General features: G+C 35.1%; 2 protein-coding genes across 2 annotated transcripts in view; one reads left to right on the forward strand and one right to left on the reverse strand.

The window, feature by feature from the left end:
* The window catches only part of LOC306861073 (ninjurin-1-like), a gene marked incomplete at both ends in the record, with an annotated part of 649,099 nt that overhangs the window by 615,239 nt on the left and 13,753 nt on the right, over nucleotides 1–20,107 (reverse strand). The window lies entirely within an intron of this gene.
* The window catches only part of LOC306860518 (paired box protein Pax-7-like), a gene marked incomplete at its 3' end in the record, with an annotated part of 55,784 nt that overhangs the window by 26,527 nt on the left and 9,150 nt on the right, over nucleotides 1–20,107 (forward strand). The window contains exons 7-8 of the mRNA XM_079402248.1: nucleotides 5,553–5,718; nucleotides 5,881–6,077. Of these exons, the coding sequence (XP_079258374.1) occupies nucleotides 5,553–5,718; nucleotides 5,881–6,077 (363 nt within the window). The remainder of the gene's footprint in view (nucleotides 1–5,552; nucleotides 5,719–5,880; nucleotides 6,078–20,107) is intronic.

The following is a 20,107-nucleotide window of genomic DNA, read 5'->3' on the forward strand; positions in this document are numbered from 1 at the left end:
AACCCTGTCACAGCCCAGCAGTTGGTTCTTGAGAGGCCAAGCAGATGATGTGTGAGGATCTCTGTCTCGAGATAGCTCACATGGAGATGCCAGGGCTCTGGGATCATTGCTTTTGTGGAGTGGAAGGTGTCTGACCCTGTTGGCTTTTGGCAGACCCCGCGGCCTCAGTGTCAACCCACTTGAGTGCAGCTGCGCTGACACAGTATCCAGATGTCTGAGAGAGAGAGAGAGAGAGAGAGAGAGCGAGAGAAACTGAGAGAGAGGGAGGGAGCGTTCCTGCTGCCAAAGAGGGGACGTCAGACATGGATCAGTGAGGATGTCAAAGGCTTTAATTTATGTTTGGTGCTTTTCTATTAGGTGTCATCAGTCTGTCACTGTGGTTATTCTTAACCACAGAGACTTTACTCGTGCTTCTACTGTTTTACTGCTCCTTATGACAAGTCAGAGGAAGCGATCCATATCTGACTAAGTGTTTCCAGGTCTTACAGCACTGCTGCCTGTCTGTCTGGTTTTGTAAGGCCAGAGGGAGAAACAAAATGAATTTACGGAGATTTACAGGAAATTTCATAAGCAGTGGCAGTTTTTGATGAATAGAAAGGTTTAAAAGAACAGCAAATCTTTTGTAACGTTAGCCTTAATCAGTTGAATGCATCCTTGCTGAGTAAAAGTAATTTCGGTAACACTTTACTTAAAGCCTTTATGTATAATGCATTATAAAAGTAGTTTTAATGCTTTAATTATTCTTTGTAATGCACCTTATATACAATCTCATGAATAATGGTACAGGTAATATGTTATAACACTTATCAATTCATTATTACGCAATGCATTTTAAATTTGCTTATAATTATTTCTGACAAACTATAACACATTACAATGCACATAATGAATAATTATAACGCATTATAATAAACCTTTATAATGCATTATACAAAAAGGCTTTAAGGAAAGTGTTACCATATTTTCTTTCAAAAAATAAATAATAAATAATAATCCTACTGACCCCAAGCTTTTGAATTGTAGTGTATACCTGTCAGGCATAGAGTGAGGAGACTTAGTCCTACCACATGTTACGTACAAACAGGTTTGAAGATATGTCCACTTCCCCTCTCTATTCTGGTACCCTTTGATCAAATCTGGAAACAAGACTTCCAGGGCACAAATGTCAGCCCCCTGATGTGGAGTCATATCACATGCGTTGTGATTGATCCTTGCAAAATCTGGAGCCAATAATTCTGTACTTATGCTGCTGGCTCACATAAAAATTCAGGATTTCAATGAACAGATCATACAAATATGTGAAAGTATTATATGTATGTTTATATGCATATATTTCTGTTTATGGATAATGATGGTTATAAAAGCTGGAAAGAGGATGTGCATGGACTTAACAGTGTTCTACAACTTCAACTGAGTTTTTCCAACTATCTCAATTCTGCTGGAAAAATGTCTCATTTTAGAGAGTTTTGCCACACTGTTTCCTTCAAGGCCCAGTCCAGTCAGCCTCAACCCTCCATCGTAACCCATCCTGTCCCACTGCCCATCCAGATTCCCACCACCCCTGTATGGAGCCACCGAGATGTCTGCCTTTTTACGCCTCTCAGCTACTGTTATGTTCTTTTTTGCTGTGAAATTCAATCACGTTATCCAGGTTTTACTCCTCGTCTTCCTCTCTGCTCACCAACTGCCCTGCGCATGGCAAGCGGTAATCCTAGGAAGACATATAGCCATTGTCGTCCAAGAAAGACGGCAAAAAGAAAGTGAGAGGAACTGATAGGATGGCCCGGATGACTGATATTGGATGAGAGCTCGAGATGCTGGCCGAAAGTGGAATGTGAAATCATGACACAGTCCACAATCAGATTTGTCTTCCATTTACCTCCCTTCCTTTTGTCTCTCCCGCTCCCCTTGTTCACTTGGAGATTGATAGTATATTGAATTCAATTTTTCGACTTCCATTCCCTCTGAACCGAATGCAATCAAACAACAGCTCCTTCAGCCACACTCCACCAAATCTCCTCTCTTGAATGTATCGCCAAGCGACTCCGTTCACTTTTTAGGAAATTATTCGAACTCTTTCAGAAATACGAAATGAGTCGGCCAGCTCAGTTGGGCAGTGTGCTTTGTGTCTCAGCTCGAGCAGGGAAATGAGAAGAGTGGGAATTAGAGGGAACAGCAGAGAGAAAATCCCTGCTCAAGGTGCCTTTGCCATCAGGTTCCAGAATGGTGCATTCAGAAGCCCCAGCTCGCAGCAAGCCTCTTAGGAGATCATTGAGCGTGGGGCGGCAGGCACTCTAGCCTCTAACACTGAGATACGCACCTTCTAATGCCTTGTGCTACTCTCCACTTCTCGTTAATACCAGAAACCATCCTAAACTAAGACATGTAAAGTAATGGGGCTCGTGTCAGCGGGACTAGTGGTTTTATGGGAAATGATGCACGGCATTGTTGAAAGAGCAGTGTGGGACAGCTAATGGGGGATGGTTGAGTACTGCTAACTTTTATTTGAATGAAACTGATTTTTACTGGCATGATTTATTAATTAACACTAAAAAAAGAAAGTTCTTGAAGTTCAAAAAATCCAGTTGTCTAACCTAACGTTGTGGTTAGGATGGGTGTTGGGAATTAGCTTTTTCAAGGTTGCTAACCGTGTGTGTGTAATTAGTCGCCTGGTGTGTTAATAAGAGTAATTATATAGGTCTTATAGGTGTTTCCAGAGTCTTATAGGTGTTTCCTAGTTTTTATTTGGATATGGGAATGGAACGGGAATTTTTTCAAGGAATGCCATAATTGCTGTTTTTGTCCTATGGGTGGGATTTTTAATGATAATGAATTAATAATAATATTAATAATAAATTATATTATTTAATTTTATTTTATTTTATTTTATTTTTCCAATTACTATAAATGCCACATATTTTTTGAGAATAAATTGCATTTATCAAAAATATCTTGCTGTAGACTGCTCTCATTGGCTCACTTGAATTTTAGAATTTATTAAAAATAATCAGACTTTTTATCTTTTCTTTGTCACTTTGTGTACAAAGATTGAAGGGGAGCCTGGGAGGATAAAAGCGAGAGGCAGAGAAAGAGTGTGTACTCATACAGTATGTCTACGCCAGCCCCTTGATCAATGCCCAGGCTGAAAGCGTCATTCTTGAGGAGCTGTTTAAAAAGGGACGCCCTCTCTTTGTGGTCTGATTCATTGAAGGGCCATTGTCCCCCTCTTTCACTTCCACTCACAATGGTGGGGACCATTTGAAAAACAACAGTAGATTAACTGCACTGCCAGTGTATTAAAGTCTGAAGAATGGCCCCTCTGAGGCATAGATCAATGTCATTCACTCTTTTGCATACACAGGGGCAGCGCCTCGGCCCCAGAGAGGTGCAGGTTACTGGCCGTGCTCCCCTTTCAATGAGTCACATTAGAATGAAACTTTGAAAATGTGTCTTAATGTGGCAGAGGCATTTCATTCTTCCTTTCTTGCGTTCGTGCTTTCTTTAAATAGAGGCTTTTTGTTCATTTAAAATATCACTGAAATGTCACATGCAGATTTGGATATGAAAACACATTTTCTACATTAAAAAACTTTTAAACTAACTATTATAGGGATAGATTACGGAAAATATTTATCCCTTCAAGGATTTTCTCTTGAAGTGCACTTTATGAGTACTTGTTGGAGTTATGAGCAAAATATTATGCATATAGCCCGGGACATCCCTCCTCTAATATTATGAGGTCTTTGTTTGTTTGTTTTTTCGGTAACACTTTACTATAGAGACCAATTCTCACTATTAACAAGTTGCTTATTAGCATGCCTATTATTAACATATTGGCTGTTTATTAGTACTTCTAAAGCACATTTTCTGCACGACCATATTCTACTTCCCTAATCTAAACAACTATCTTAATAACTATTAATAAGCAGCAAATTAGGAGTTTATTGAGACAAAAGTTATAGTTAATGGTTTGTTAATAGCGAGAACCTTAAAATAAAGTGACCATTTTTCCCCTCAGTTAGTGATACGCTATTATAGTTTTAATATATTGAATTTCATTTCGGTTTGATTTATATTTTCTGGTTTTATTTTAAGTTAAGATTTTCGTAATTTAGTAATATAGTTTTTAAATTGTAGTTTTTTGTTTATTTAGTTTTAGTTATTTTAGTATTCAACTAAACTAATTAATGATCAAACTCCATCGCACACCTGCAAGTAATCAATTTTTAAAAAACACTGGCATTTATTGTCTTCTGATTCGGAGTTGAAGGATATTTTTAGATATCCTCCTTTGATTGTATATAAACGCGCCAGGAATTTAAAAGATAGCTTGGTACATGCTCGTTTTCAGAGCGCCAGTTCTCGTGCATCTCAGAGTTTACTTAGTCCTATACAGAAGGGCAATTATCGGTGTGGGAATTGTGCTCAGTGTAATAATACTTTTAAAACATCATTTTTTTGTCATCCTAGAACTGGTAAAAAATATAACATCAAATCTGTGATTACTTGTGTTTCCACTCATGATGTGTACTTGATCCGTTGTCCTTGTGGTATAGGCTATGTGGGAAAAACGTCACGTCAATTGAAACAAAGAATTAGTGAACATAAGAGTTCGATCAGAAGAAAAGATATGAATTATCCAGTTGCGGCACACTTTTTAAATTTGAATCACGATGTTACCTCTTTACGTTTTTGTGGGATTGAGAAAGGAACTTTGCCACCTAGGGGTGGAGACATTGAATTACTTCTACAGAGACGTGAATTGTTTTGGATTTATACCCTTCAAACTTTATCACCTATGGGTATGAACGATGAAGCACCATTTAATGTAATGTTATAGTGGTGTAATTGTTTTGAATGATGTGCCGTTTCTATTATGAATTTATAATGAGTTTGAGTGGTTATGGAGTTTTGACTGATTGGTGTAATAATTTGATGCTGTTTGAAGACAACGTATTGTTTATGTATTTTAGATGATCTTGTGAATTTGTAGTGGGATCTTTGTTGGTTGTTGTAACTATCATAATTTGTTACTGTTTACGATGTGATGTTAATTTATACTCCTAATGAGCTTAATTGTTTACAGATGGAGCTTCGTTAAGTGGTCATGTGTTCATCTTAAAAGAGATGAATTTGAACATTTGTATACTCCTGATGAAGGTCGTGTGACCGAAACGTTGTGTTAATAAATATTACCTTTTTGCAAGTTGCGATAGTGTGCGGGAATTGCTTGTCAGTATTCAACTAAACGAAAAAGAAATGTTGCTTTAGTTGAAAGTAACTTATTATAAGATAAAACATTAAATATAAGATAAATATTTTATTTCATTTACTGATTTAATTCATATCAAGCAATTAACTTTTTTATGGTTTTAGTTTGGTTAACAATAATAATTCTGTTTCTAATTCAAACAGATTTAATCAAAATGACAATCAAGTAGAATACATTTATAATTTCAACCATTTTTTATTAATTAGACTTGAAATTAATAATTAGCTTAGTGGTATTGGCCAGAATTTCAGGGCACTTATTTTTATTTTTATTATTTCAGGTTTGGTTCAGCAATCGTCGAGCAAGGTGGCGTAAACAAGCTGGAGCCAGTCAACTGGCAGCATTTAACCACCTGTTACCTGGAGGGTTTCCACCCACAGGCATGCCCACGTTACCAACATACCAGCTTCCTGAGTCCCCCTATCCTTCAACAACATTACCACAAGGTGAGTGAACCAATGTTTCCATGAAGAACTTGACCATTTTTTATATTTATTTAATACTCATTACACAAACTCGTCTCATACATGAAAGGCAATAAAACGAACGTTCCCATGATGCATATGAGAATAATTCTCTGATGTAATTGAGCGTGCTGTTCTTCCCAGACGGCAGTGGCACGGTGCATCGGCCCCAGCCGTTGCCCCACTCCACCATGCATCAGGGCGGGCTCTCGAGCGACAGCAGCTCCGCCTATGGCCTCTCGTCCAACCGCCACGGTTTCTCCAGCTACACCGACACCTTCATGAGCCAGTCAGCGAGCAGTAATCACATGAATCCCGTAAGCAATGGACTATCTCCACAGGTCAGTAAGGGTCACTGGCCACAGTGTTTAAATACTCTTCTCTATAGCCACATGTCAAGGAGTCTTTCAAGTGGAATTACGAGACCTCTCTGAAGATAATACAGCATATTCTTTGTCTGGTGATTAGATGCGTCTCATGTGTACTGAGCAGACATGTTTTGGAGAAATCATCTTCTAGTGGATGATACCCCCCTTGTGCTCCTGAACTGTTTCTAAGATACTGTGTTCTTATTAATATTCCTTTGTTTTACTCACTCTCCAAATTAAAATAAAGATTTAATTGTTTGATTCTAAGAAAATTAGTTTTGAGACAATGCAGGATACCCTAAAGAGAAGAAATCCCATATGCAGTCAAAGAGCTGCTAGCACTGCGCCTTGTTCAGAAAAGAGCGTAATCTCACTAAACTAATGGATCTGTATGTTTAATTGTCTAGAAGTAATTTTCAAGCGTTAACAGACATTTTAATAAGTCAGGATGTTTTAATTAACTAGAACTAAGCAAGAAAAGTATTGTCTTGACTTGCTCTGATACATCTTTGAGTCCTTATTAATATTATAGAGGGGAAGTAAGGTTTTGTAGGTTTTCGTCCTTGTGTTTCTGAGCAAAGTATATTGTTTTAGATGTTATGTAACATTCTTGAATAATGGAGAGTAACAAATAGGACTCAATGGCTGATTTCTAAAAGCTAAATAAAAGGAAAATGGTTGCTAGTGATGCACATCATTGGTAAAGAGTGTATTACAAGCAATTATTCACCATTAGTGGCCAGTTCTGCCCACTATAGCCAAGAAGATCTGGCTAACAGGCAGAAAATAAGATTGAAATGGTGTGTATGGAGTTGGAAATGAAATTCAATACTGCGTTTGTCCACAATTGCCCCCTTGTTCGCATGTTTTATGCCCCCCCCACCCACCAAATATTTCTCAAAGCAGATTGGAAACTGGTATTACTATTTTTTTCCTAAAGAGAGGAAAGAATTAGGGATTTGATGACAAAAAAGAGATTTTCTCTTGTACTGCAGAGTTGGGGGATAACATAAGCGTTTCTCAGCATGTTTGATTGTTAATCGTAGTGGAGGGGCTTTAAGTACTAATGCTGTCGCTGCAAACCTGCATAAATAACTGAACATAGTTCAAGCATTTTTATGCAGTTTACAGCCAGAAATAGATCCAATAAAATCAAACGTCTTTAATTTATTAATTTAATTTACGTCTTTATCTTTTATTTTATTTTATTTTATTTTACAAAAGCAGCAATTTTTATAGACGCAGCATGTCAACAAAAATTAAGATGAATCAAATTATGGTGCACTGCTGCTTCAGTGAATTTTCTATACATTTAAAGATAATAAAAGCACAATTGCAGTTGTTAAAATCATAATTAAAATGAAATTTTTCCCCAGTGGGTTTTGTATTAATCTCTCATTAAAATGAAGATGGTTCACCCTCCATCCGACCCCTCCTCAGCCCCTAACCTCCCCACCCCTGTCCAGCCCCTCTCACCCATCTCCACATGTCACATGTGGCTATTCCATCAGGCACTTATTGTAGGAAAAATTAATGTTCTCTTTGACAGGAGTATCATAGTTCAACCCCAGCATCACACTGTGCCTCAATGTCCATGAAAGGGCCGCCAGTGCCCCACAAGGCAAACCCCCCCTCCATTCTTCTCAGCTACAGGGAGTCCACATGGCAGTCCTTAAATGCTTGTTTTTGTACATCACAATTTTCTCCATCATTTGTCTAATCTATTGTCTTTCTGTTACTTACAATTCCCCCTCTAGTAATTTATTTTAACACATTAATTTTGTCTTCAATGAAGACAGTTCATGCAAATCCATGCAAATAAGTGAGTGCGTGCAAGATTATCTAGAATCTAATGTGGTGCAGTTTGTATTATATAGAGAGTGCCGTTTTTCCTAAATAGTAGGGCACTGTGGTATTGCACAGAGAGCTTTTTGTTTGGTTTATTTGCTTGTGAAATCTTATCAACCATTTTAAAAGCTTTATAGCCTAAAGTTGTTGTCATAGTAGTGTAATGGCCTTCTCTGATTTGTCTAGACAAACCCTTCTTTGACACTGAATTTTCACTGCTGCTTTGTAGCACATCTAACTGACGGTTTCAAAGTAATTCTGCTTATTTGTTCCATTTATGAAATATTTGTGTTTACCTCAGTCTCTTTCTGATTTCTTTTATATTTAGTATCCTGTCTTCTGAAGATTGACTATTTCTCAACAGCGGACAGGGATATTTCTGTTTTTCCACCATGCTCCAACTGGTTATGGCACTGGTTTATTCCTGTTATTTAATATCTTTTGAACTCTGTTTTTGTTGACATTTTTTTAAATATTCTCTGGTCAAGCTCATGCACATTAACAATATTATTTTTTTAACTTGACTGCTTTCACAATGGCAAGAAAATTAATCAAAAGATAGGAAAAAATGAGCTTACCCATCCAGAAATGTAATATATGACATACATTGACATACAAGGTTATAACATATATAATATCATCGTAGTAAAATTTATATTATGATTTTTATATGCTATTTATGTAGCAACCATATATATCAAAAATATGAATAAAAAATAAATAAATATAACACAGTACATAATTGTGGGCTAGAGATATATGTTAATATATGAAATTGTTCCAATTTCTAAAGTTTCATATATGATTTTGCATTTTATAACAATATATTTCATATAATGTAATATATGTACATAAATTATATTTGTAAATGGGAAAATTTTCATTTTAATTTTAATTTGAGAAGATAGCGCTCAAAACCTAGGGACAGCAAAAAGGACATTGATATCCATGAAAATCTAGTGCATGGTTGGAATGACCTGGCTTTTAGTTTAGGAAAACGTGAGAAAGATGTGCTCATTTTCAGTTGTGCATTTGTCAGATTGTGTGGATGGACCGCTTTGCAGCTTCTGTCGAGTGGAGAAAACTTTTGGGTTTCAGTAAACGTGCTGTGATGGCTGCGTGCCAGAATGAAATGCAACCCTGCTGGGTTCACAACACCAACAGGTGCACAAGCATCTCTCACTCTTCTCATGTGCCAGCAGAGGCAGAGCGCTTCTCACTCCACCTCTGGAAAACACATTAAACAGCACTGCAGCTTAGTTCGGGAGAAAATTATGCAATGACAGACCTAATCTCCATTAAGCCCACTTTTGGACCAGGTCAGAGCTATGGACAGATTTCTATGGCCTAGACTGCATGTCTTTTCTGTGTTTCATCCACTGCTGGACATTGAGACCAGTCCAAACACTGGACATGTGGAGAAGGAATGAATGCGGTAATAAAGCCGTAGGCTGCTTTGCTACTACAGTCGCTCCTCCTCCTACAACAGATGCTTTGTGCGGGTGGCTGATTGGGTTTTACAGTGGGAGACTTTCTGCTATGGTTGTCTGATATGTGCAGTGTTTTTGTTGTTAGTTGTTGTAACCGGAGAAGAAAACAACACACACCCGTTTTAATGAACAGGTTTTACTAAAACCAACCATTCAGTATAATCAGTCATGGTTTTTGTTTCGGGCCCCGTAGCAACAACGCCACCCCTCATGGCACTCGACTCATCTAGTAAAGCTTCCAGTGCCAGTATTAATGAGCATTACTGCAATTTCACTCTGCAACATTAGTGTCAGGTTGATTGGCCCGTAACGGGTACTTATTGTGTGTGAGTGCAATATTAACAAAATTAACAAATGATTAAAACTATTTTGTTATTATAGTCATTTCTTTCTATTCATGACAAGATTTTTATATTTATGAAGATTTAATATTTTATTATAGCTCATTTATATTTTTATTTTTACTCTTTAAAGAAGATTTTTGTTTATTAACATTTATACTTATTTTAATTTATTGCCTTAGATAATATTTATATTTTATTATAACAATACATGTATATTTATTCTTACATTTTATATTATAGTATATATATAATGTTATTTTATAGGATACTTTATATTTATTTTCATTCATAATTTTTTATTCATTGTCTTAGATATTTATGTTTATTAACATTTATATTTTATTATAATACATTTATATTTTTAGAAGATTTGTTTATTTTATATTTTACATTTATATTTTATTATAACAATGTATGCATATTTTGTCTTACATTTTATATTTACTCTTTTCAAGAGACTTTTTTATTTATTTTCATTTATATATATATATATATATATATATATATATAAAATTAAATTGTCTTAGACTTTTATATGTATTTTCATTTATAATTGTTTTTATTTATTCTCTTAGATTTTTTATATTTATTAACATATATATATATATATATATATGTAATACATTTATATTTTATTGCTTTTTATATTTACATTTTTAGAAGATGTTTATTTATTTTCATTTACAATTATTCTGTAATTATTCTCTTGAATGATTATAGTAATATATATATATATCTATTATATCTATTCTCTACACTTTCTATATTGAATACCATTTTTATTTTTATTTATATATATATATATATATATATATATATATATATGAAATATTTAGACTTAAAAAAGCAATACTCTTTCAAACAAATGCATCCACACACTTGTAAGAGAAGTGAAAGAAAAATGGCAAATGTATAATTTTGTGTGTGTGTGTGTGTGTGTGTGTGTGTGCGTGCGCCTCTCCATTGCAGTTGGAAGATTTGTGTTTTGGAATGAAGGAACTTTGGCTAGCATTTGATGTTAGGAAGGGAGAGCGAATAGGCTGGGCTTCAGCACTGGGGGATCAGAGGCAGAGCAGTGCTCACCAGCTCTCCCTTTGATCCATATCCCCAGGCCTCCCTGCCTGAGCCACGCGCAAAACTCAGGCCTCACCAGTGATTCCTGACAACTGTCTGCTAGAGATAAGGGAGGGGGACTCCAACCTCTCTCCTCTCCTCCATTAGCACAGCAGCCACTTTAAACTGGATGAATTATATTTAAGAAGCCTGCACAGGGGTTGCCAAAAAATAAAAAATATATAGAGAGAGAGGGGGTGAGAAATAGAGAGAGAGAAAAAGAAGATGATTGAGTTTTGGTTCACTTCTTTTTTTTTGCAGATTTTTGACAAGACATTGTGCACCTGAATATCAATGAGTGAGTCTATGTGCTGTCTCTGCTATTATTACCAGTGCGGTATTAAGCCGCTCGCCGGGCACGATGTCAGCTGGCATGTGTCACCATCAACAAATCATAAGACTAAATACATACATATTTACATCACCCCCTTGCTCCGAGAGCAGAGGAGAAATACTTGTTAATTAGAACCCGTCTTAAATACAGATGCTGTTTCAATTTGGCAAGAGTTAAAATGTAAGAGGCTTTAAAAAAAAAAGATGAGACCTGCTCAGAAGCTGCCAAGAAAATCAGGGGAATTTAAATCATATCCACTGGCAGAATGTTTTCTGCATGAATTTATTTGGTTTCTCTCTCTTTCTATCTTTTTTCCCCTCTCTAGCGAAAGCTGAGAGAAATTGAAGTCTTGTGCGTGTGTTAATGAAACATACTAGGTTTCTCAGGTCACTCAAATACATATGTAAATTTCACATTCAACATCTCCATTGGCTCTAGACTGAAATAGAGGGTCTGTCGTGGAAAGACAGAAAGATATTAAGAATGGTTTAATTATGATCTGGTATGCATGAATCTGATTATTTCAAAAGAAGCAATAACTTTAATCAGCTAGGGTAAATGCCACACATATTTTTTTCCAGTGAAAATGAGACTAATATTTTTAGTTTTGCTGTCTGTTCCTTGTTTTTGTCTATTTTTCATTCATGAAAAATTAAACATGGTGTCTAGTAGAGTCCACACATTTTCATTTCTCAGCCTCTATATTCATTCCATTCTTTCTGCTTTTCGTTTATAGCATCTCTGATCTGTTTCACTCTCTCTTACTTGCATTTCTCTTCTTATTCTCTTACATAGATGAAAGGCTGCAGCAGACAATAAGCACAATTTAAATTCAAGAGTGTTTGTGTGTGAAAGTGAGCTGTTGCATCCTGATAAATAAGGGATATAAGAGAATGTGATTTACATTTATCTGGCAGAGGCAGCTCAGGAGATGAGGATTAAAGCGAGACCAGTACACTCACTGCATTGTGGCTGAAATGCAGGAGAATTAACTGTTAGATTGAAAAATACTATTACTTCTTAATATTACCTTAGCATTTACAATATCCTAAATACCTGATTGCATGTATTCATGCATATTGTTTCCATAAGATGGATTCCATAAACTATAATCTTAATTTCTTATGATGAACGAGGCAATCCTCAAATATTTATTTAAAGCACTATAAAAAGTGATTGAACAATATGAACATACATTTGCACAACTATTATTTTCATAAAGCATTATTGAAGTCTATTATTTAGTTTGTTTTGATTAAACAGACATAGTTGTGTCTTAGTGGCTACATGTTTCTAAACAAGGAGCTGCTGGGAATAGAAAATTGTTGTATATCTCATTAGTAGAGTTTCATTTATAGATGAAAAAAAAAAGTCTTTTTAAAATTTATTTATTTATTTTTGCTTTATAATTCATTTATTTTTATTTTTACATTTTACATGATTATTATTATATTTATTAACGTTTATATTTATATTTATTTATTGCCTTAAACGATTTTAGATTTATTGACATTTATATTTTATTATAACAATACAAATTTATTATTACATTTTATATTTACTTTTTTATGTATTTTCATAATTACTTTTTATTTATTCTCTAACAATACATTTATATTTATTACATTTTATGTTAACTTTTTTATTTTAATTTATATTTATTCTGTAATTATTCTCTTAAACAATTTTTACATTTATTAACATTTATATTTTATCATAATACATTTGTATTTATTCTTCCATTTTATATTTATTTATTTTATATTTATACTTATTATGTTATATTATATATTAGAATAATTATACTCATTGAAATTTATATTTATCATTTATTTTATATTTATTCTCAGATTTTTTAAATATTTAATCTATTTTATATTTTATTTCATTTTAAAAAATAACTATTATGACAGCTTGTACGGTTTTACAGTATGGATTTTGCTATTCATTTGTTTTATTCTGAATAAAAAAATTTAATGCAGAGTAAATATGTATTTTTTTTATTTTATCAGGATCATACAGCGAGTAAGTCTACAGGGTCACTGAGTATGAACAGCAAAACTTCCAACAATTATGAACCTGCTGAAAACACCATGTTGGGGGGGGGTGGTTTTTGTGCACATGCTTCCTGTTAGTTCCAGATGCCAGTCTGACAGGTGTGAAGTTATGATTAATACTACAGCCTCGCAAAACTAGAACTGCCAATCACCCTGCCTGCCCCCTCCACAGTTTATGACGGACTTTTGTAAGCTTGCCTCATTGTTTTGGTTTTGTATGTAAGGCTACAATAGTTTCACAGTTTCTGTGATGTGGTTTTACAACATCTCGGAGGTTTTCTCCCTCCTCCCCTTCCTTCACGCTCGCTCACCGTCCTTAGCACTGGAGTCCCCAGCTGGCTGACACTAACTGCCCTGCTCTCTCCTCTCAGACTCCAGCTGAGAGCTATTTCACTATTTATTTACATGTAATTATCCCTATGAAGTGCAGATATTAACACTGTCAAGAACAATTTGATTTGACATTCTTCACTAGGCCTGCTCCCTGCTGTTTTTAGCAAACAAACACCCCATCCTCCCGCCTCCTACGCCAGCTCTCCACCTTGCATTATTCTTGGACGGTGTTAGCTGCTGCCGAGCCGCTCCTTGTGAAATCATTTAAAGCAGACGTTTAATTTGGCAGAAGCGGAGGCAGCAGCAGCGCCAGGCGTGAAAAGACTGGCGGGTGGGATGAGAGGTCAGAGGGGGATGTTTTTTTCCTTGTGACTGAATCTCTCTCACACATCCACAAACACTGAATAAAATAATCAGATTGCACCTCACACTTTTTCCTGTATCTGCTCAATAGGACGCATTAACCTTTGGTTAACTTCAGGCCTTGTAGCACTTTGGGACATTTAGTGGTACTGAAAAGCCTTGTCTGTATTGCACTAGAGCAGACTAGCAGTGATTGGAATGCAAGATATTTCTAGAAAAAATGTTTTAAGAAGCGAATTTTGAGGATAAAAACAAAGTGTCATAGACTGTAGTGACACTAATCAGACAAGGCTTTATTTATATGTAAATATAGATGGAAAAGACTATCCATCCATCCATCCATTTGCTAGATTAAAAAAATACATATTAATAAAAAAGGCTACTTATTTTTGTATTTTTTATATTTATTGTGAACAATTTATTTTGTATTTTATTTATTTATAATTAATTTCAAATAAATAGGTCTTGTTTGCTAAAAATAGCTTTTGTTAAATAAATGTTTTAAGCAATTTTAAAAGATTTATTATATATGTGCTCTGTACTTTGCCATAATATAATATGCCGAGTTTACTTTTAATTTTCTGTGCTGATTTGGGTGGACAATATGTGCAAGTTTTGCAGTCTTTTGCAGAGGTAAAATGAGTTAAAAAGAAATGTAAATAGTACTTTCTAATTTGTAGCAAACTGTGTAATCCTGTAAAATATTTAATATTTAGAGGTAGATGATGTGTACACATAAGAAATGGTGTAGAAACAATTTTCACTCAGAAATTGCTAGTAAATTTCACAAACACTATCAAAGAAATGGCAAGTAACGCAATAAATTAAATGTGAAATGTAGAAAAAAAGTTAAAAATCTTGAATATTACTTTCTTGTAAACATAATCCATTATTTATTTAATTTTTTTAAATATTATTTTAAAAGATTATGTGTAGAACAATTTGTTATGGGGTTATAATTGTACAAAAGTTATATAGCTTTCAGCTATTCACCATGTTTATTTTTCATGTTTGTGTTATGTATTGACATCTATCAGTGTAAGTGATTTTTCTCTTTCACTCAGCACATTGATTCCCATCATGCGTTATCAGAGCTCTTGGTTACTATACAGGGTTAAAAGAGCCATATGCATAATATTTCCTACAGATAACATGTTGCGAGAAGTGACAGCTTGTCTGGTTGCACGCTAATCGCTCTCATCTGGGCCCAGCTTGTCAATGCCCACTTTCTGTCACTGTCAATCACATGCCTAATTTGAAACAATTAAAGACTCCCGAGCCGCCTCAGCCTCCACTTCCACCCTATATGACAGTCTGTGCCATCCCCTCTCACAGTCAAACGCCCACCCCCATCCTCTCCGCTTTTGGCCGACTCTTCTTTTCACTTTCAATTAATGTGCTGTGGCCAATTAGTGCAGTGACATCGAGCCAGGAGAGGAAATCATCTATGTCATCTGTTCCCTGCCACTAGAGGAGAGAGAGATCCCACGAAGGTCTCGGCGTAAACAGACGGGTCTTCTAATTACCCACCTCTGCCTCCAGCCGTGAAAACCATTAATTGATTTTATGAAATAGTGTTTATTTCAAAAATAGCCATTTTGTCTCTCGGGTGGGGGTCTGGTTTTGTCACCTTTCAAGGCGACTGGCTCTGCAGTGTGAGTTCATGTACTGTATGCTTGACAGACTCATATGCTGCGTCCCAATTCGCCTACTTATACTATGCCTTAAAAGTATGTACTCTTTTTGTGATGAATAAGTACATACTTTTAAATATGTAGCAGAATTGAAGGCACACTTTGGGACATACTGCTTCGTCATAGTATCTTCTTTAACGGACGCTCTGTTGCTTAGTTACGTGCATCCTGTAACCATTTAAACTGCCCTGTCAATCATCTTGTCACAGTTAACATCGTCCACATTTCATTTAATTTGATTTCCTAACATATTGGAGAGAAATGAAGAGGCACATCGCGGGTCTTTCATGCCGAGAACTCTGCTCATGTGTTTGCATAATGATGCATTTAAAAGTTAATGACCAAACGTATCATTATATAAGTTCACAGTGTTGCTGCAGATGAAATATAACGTGGATAACATTAAATTAACATTTTTTAATCAGGTTAGACATTGATTATTTATCACTCAAATCCCTTTCTCTACTGGTCCGTCGGTTGCGCATATCCACCATGTTTGTAGTTTTTTAAAACACTTTTTATGCGTGTTTGTAGTTCTAATCGAATCCCCCAACGACCGCACAATGTGTTGTGGGCAATATTAGCTGTTAGAGTGTGCATCGATCTGCACTTCGAATTCTAACCAGAAATAGTAAACCATCCGGGAATCTTTGGCATACTTTTTGAAGAAACTTTGATTTCGGACATACTAATTCTATTTTCGAATACTAGGACGGATAGTATGCGAATTGGGACGCAGCAACAGTGTCTATTCTAGTGATGCTACTAGCTAATAGGTGATGATATATGCAAATGAATTTAAATTATATGATTAGCCCCTTGCACTTTTTATGTTGAGGCTTTATATTGAACAATATCACAGAAGAGAGAATTTTCTAATAGTCAATGTATGTGAATGGTGTATTTTCTGGAACTACAAACTGCAAAATTTGGGGTCGGTAAGAATTTTTTTTTTGAAAAATATTTCTGTTCAGCAAGGGCACATTAAATTGATCAAAAGTACAGTAAAGGTGCATTACATTATTTATATTATTACAAAAATAAGTATTTAAAATAAATACTGTTCAGCCCCGAAACACTGAAAAAATGTAACCCGGTTTCCATAAAAATATTAAGCAGCACGAAATTTAATTTTCATGATCAACAAATCGAAATCATGTGACACTGAAGACTGGAGTTATTTTAAATTGTAATTATATTCACAATTTTACTGTCATCAGAAATACAGTCATGTTGAGGATGAGAGACGTCTTATAAAATCTTATTGATTTTTTTTTACAGATCTTACTCTAATTTTTGAACGATAATGTACAATGGTGTGAATTTGGGGAGGGAGTAACTTGAAATAATAATAATTATTAATAATAATCATTATAATATTGTTGTCATATTATTATTAATTATTTATATTTTATATACTTTATTTTAAACATTTTATATTATTTTTTAATTATTTTTAAATATTTTTTGTGTGAATTTGGGGAGGGAGTAACTTGAAAGAATTGTTATTAAACAATAATTATATTGTTTTATATGAATTATTATTATGAATTATTTATATTTGTATATAGTTGTATATTATTTTTATTATTTATATTAAATTCTTGTTGCAATTCTGTATGTTGTCACTTGTAGTGCAGAAAGACACACTTTTGTTTTTAACTAGTCATGATTGTATTGCCCAAATCCGTGTGGAATTACATCAGTCATCACAGCATTCTGGAACTACCACGCTCAAATGTCCACATTTCCATTTATGTGTTTTCCAGTTTGCTATCTTGCCTCTTGACATTGTTTGCTAGTTGATTCTGGCATTGTGTGTGTTGGGGTGTTTGAGGATTACGGCTTCTCTCTGAAAAGCGACTTTCCGACAAAGAATGGCAGCGCTTCTTTAATTACGGCTGCATTGCATCAGATATTGCCCCTGAAATGTAATGCTGAAGTCGGTGAGTGTTTTTATACTCATGTCACTCAAGAGAACATTGTGCTCTGTTTGCTAATCCCCAAATCCAATATCGGTTTTTGGAAGCAGTGTCCTTTTTTTTTTAATTTATGTAATGTATTCTCATCTATCCCCCTTAACTCAGTTCATTTACTGCAGCTGATCTCTGTAAGTATGATATTAGGACTAGCGGTCTGAGGGTAGGACATGTAACCTTTAGCTGTGCAGATAGCCTTATGACATCAACCCTTGTAATTCCAGCTCCCTGCACAGGTGACATTTTACCAACATGCTTGTGTAAATTCCAGTGAAATGAGAGCCTCTCTCTCACACACCAGCAAATCCAGTCTTGGACAGATTAAGATGAGTGTGGATGTGCATAAAAGGAGAGATTTTGTGTGTGTGAGTTACACACTGTCCTCCTGGAGTCTCCACCCACATTTGTCCTACTGCTCTCTCTCTCTCTCTCTCTCTCTCCTCTCAGAGCAGGTGGACAGGCCAGATTTTGGGCTGTATTGTCAGGGTCTCTGACTGTCTTTTTATGCTATTGTAGCTCTCTACAGGGGATTCACATACAGTTAAACCTACAGCATAACGCTTGATGTTCTTAAGAGTGTATTTTGGTTTAAATACAATTTATAATCTATTGACATAAAAACTTGGTATCATGCTGTTGATTACCATAGAAAACATCTTCCTTTGTCTGTAAAAACAGAAAAACTGATACATTTACATATATTATATTATTGTTATATTTTATATTTGGTTTGATTATTATTCTTATTATTCTTATTCTTATTCTATTTTATTTTTTATTTATATTTGTAGTCAATTGTTGTTACAAAATGACAATAACATTTACAATAACAATTTTTGCTGAGAAATTTCACAAATAATTACAAAGAAACTGTTTCCTTTGTCTGTAAAAATAGAAAAACGGATAAATTTACATGTATTATATTATTATATTTTATATTTTAAACATGCAATATATATATATTATATATGCTTTATATTAGTATAATATATAATAAAATGTATAAACTGATTACAATTATTCATTATTTAATTGTTTGATTATTATTGTTATTATATTTTGTTTTATAAATATTTGTAGTCATTCGTTGTTACAAAAATGGTATAGGATTTACTTTGAAACTATTTTTACTGACAAATTGCTATTAAATTTCACAAATATTACAAAGAAATGGCAAGTAACACTGAATTAAATGTGAAATGTTGAAGGATACTGAAATAGTATTTTCTTGTACATCTTACAAATGATTTTTCGAAGTTGTAAATAAATGTTTAAAAACAAAATATATATTTCAATACTGTTGTTGTTGAGTCAAAGTTATATCACTTTGACCACTTCTATTTGACATGGAACATGGGGTTGACAGTAAACAATCCTGTAACCTCTAGATTTAAAGTAACATTTATGCTATTTCTCTAGCAAGTCCTAAAACTCCTGCCCACCAAATTACAATAGATTGTATCGTGATGTAGTTATTATTGATAGATCTCATTATTAATAAAGAGAAGTGCTATTAAGCCATCTTCTGTGTAAGTGTTTAGTTCCAGTTTTGTTGAATTAGCCTCTCGTTTTTTCCTGTCATCGCATTTCAGTTTTGTTCCAGTTAAGCATGAGCCTCGTTCCATTTCGGCAAGAAAAAAAAATCCAACAAAGAACCAAGTCACGTCAAACATTTACTCAGACAAAAAATATAATTTGACAGTTAAGGAAATTATGGTAGTGTGAAAAGCTTTCCTTTTTATTGCCACTGCGCTGTTTGTTTATCTGAAAGGATGCACATTGTATCAATTTCCAGTTTTACATTTACACTGCTGCAGGCTAGAGGGCTCTGAAGTTGAGAGAATTAATTACTTTTTATTATTATTTATAAAGAATCTATCTGTTGGGAGACAGAAAGTGAATAGGAGCGAGAGAGGGAGAGGAGCGAAACGCCTGCAGCGTTGTCCTTTAAACTGGATCCTGCCTGGCATTATCTGCACTAGCAGCTCTCACACAGACCGACAACAAATGAAAGCCTAGCTACTGGGGGGATGCTTCACAGAATGAAAGAGAGAGAAAGAGAGGAGATAGTTGGGCTGGGGTGGGGGGTTGAGGGCTGTGGGGGTGGGGAGTTACTTTGAAAGGGCTCAAGAAAGTTAAGTGCGTCTCAGCCAGGGTGTTCGCACTGTGTGCTGGTGTGGGTCGGCCTGGATTTGTCCTCTGGTGTTTGTGGGCCTGGAGAGTCGCACTGCCTGGGGATGTTGTTTGTCAGCCAGATTGATTGGCAAATATTCCAGCTTTCTCCCACCAGCCGTATCAGATACAAAAAGGTTACACATGTGGAAAGAATATTGATTTTTACTTAGCAATGGTAGTATGGCAGGAAATAATAGATTACAAGTCTGCGTCTGACTGGGCTGTTGACTCTACTCGGTTGTAGTCTTGGGTTATAACTGCAGGCAAGGTTAT

Source organism: Barbus barbus (assembly GCF_936440315.1).
Source record: "Barbus barbus genome assembly, chromosome: 41".
NCBI classification, from domain to species: domain Eukaryota; kingdom Metazoa; phylum Chordata; class Actinopteri; order Cypriniformes; family Cyprinidae; genus Barbus; species Barbus barbus.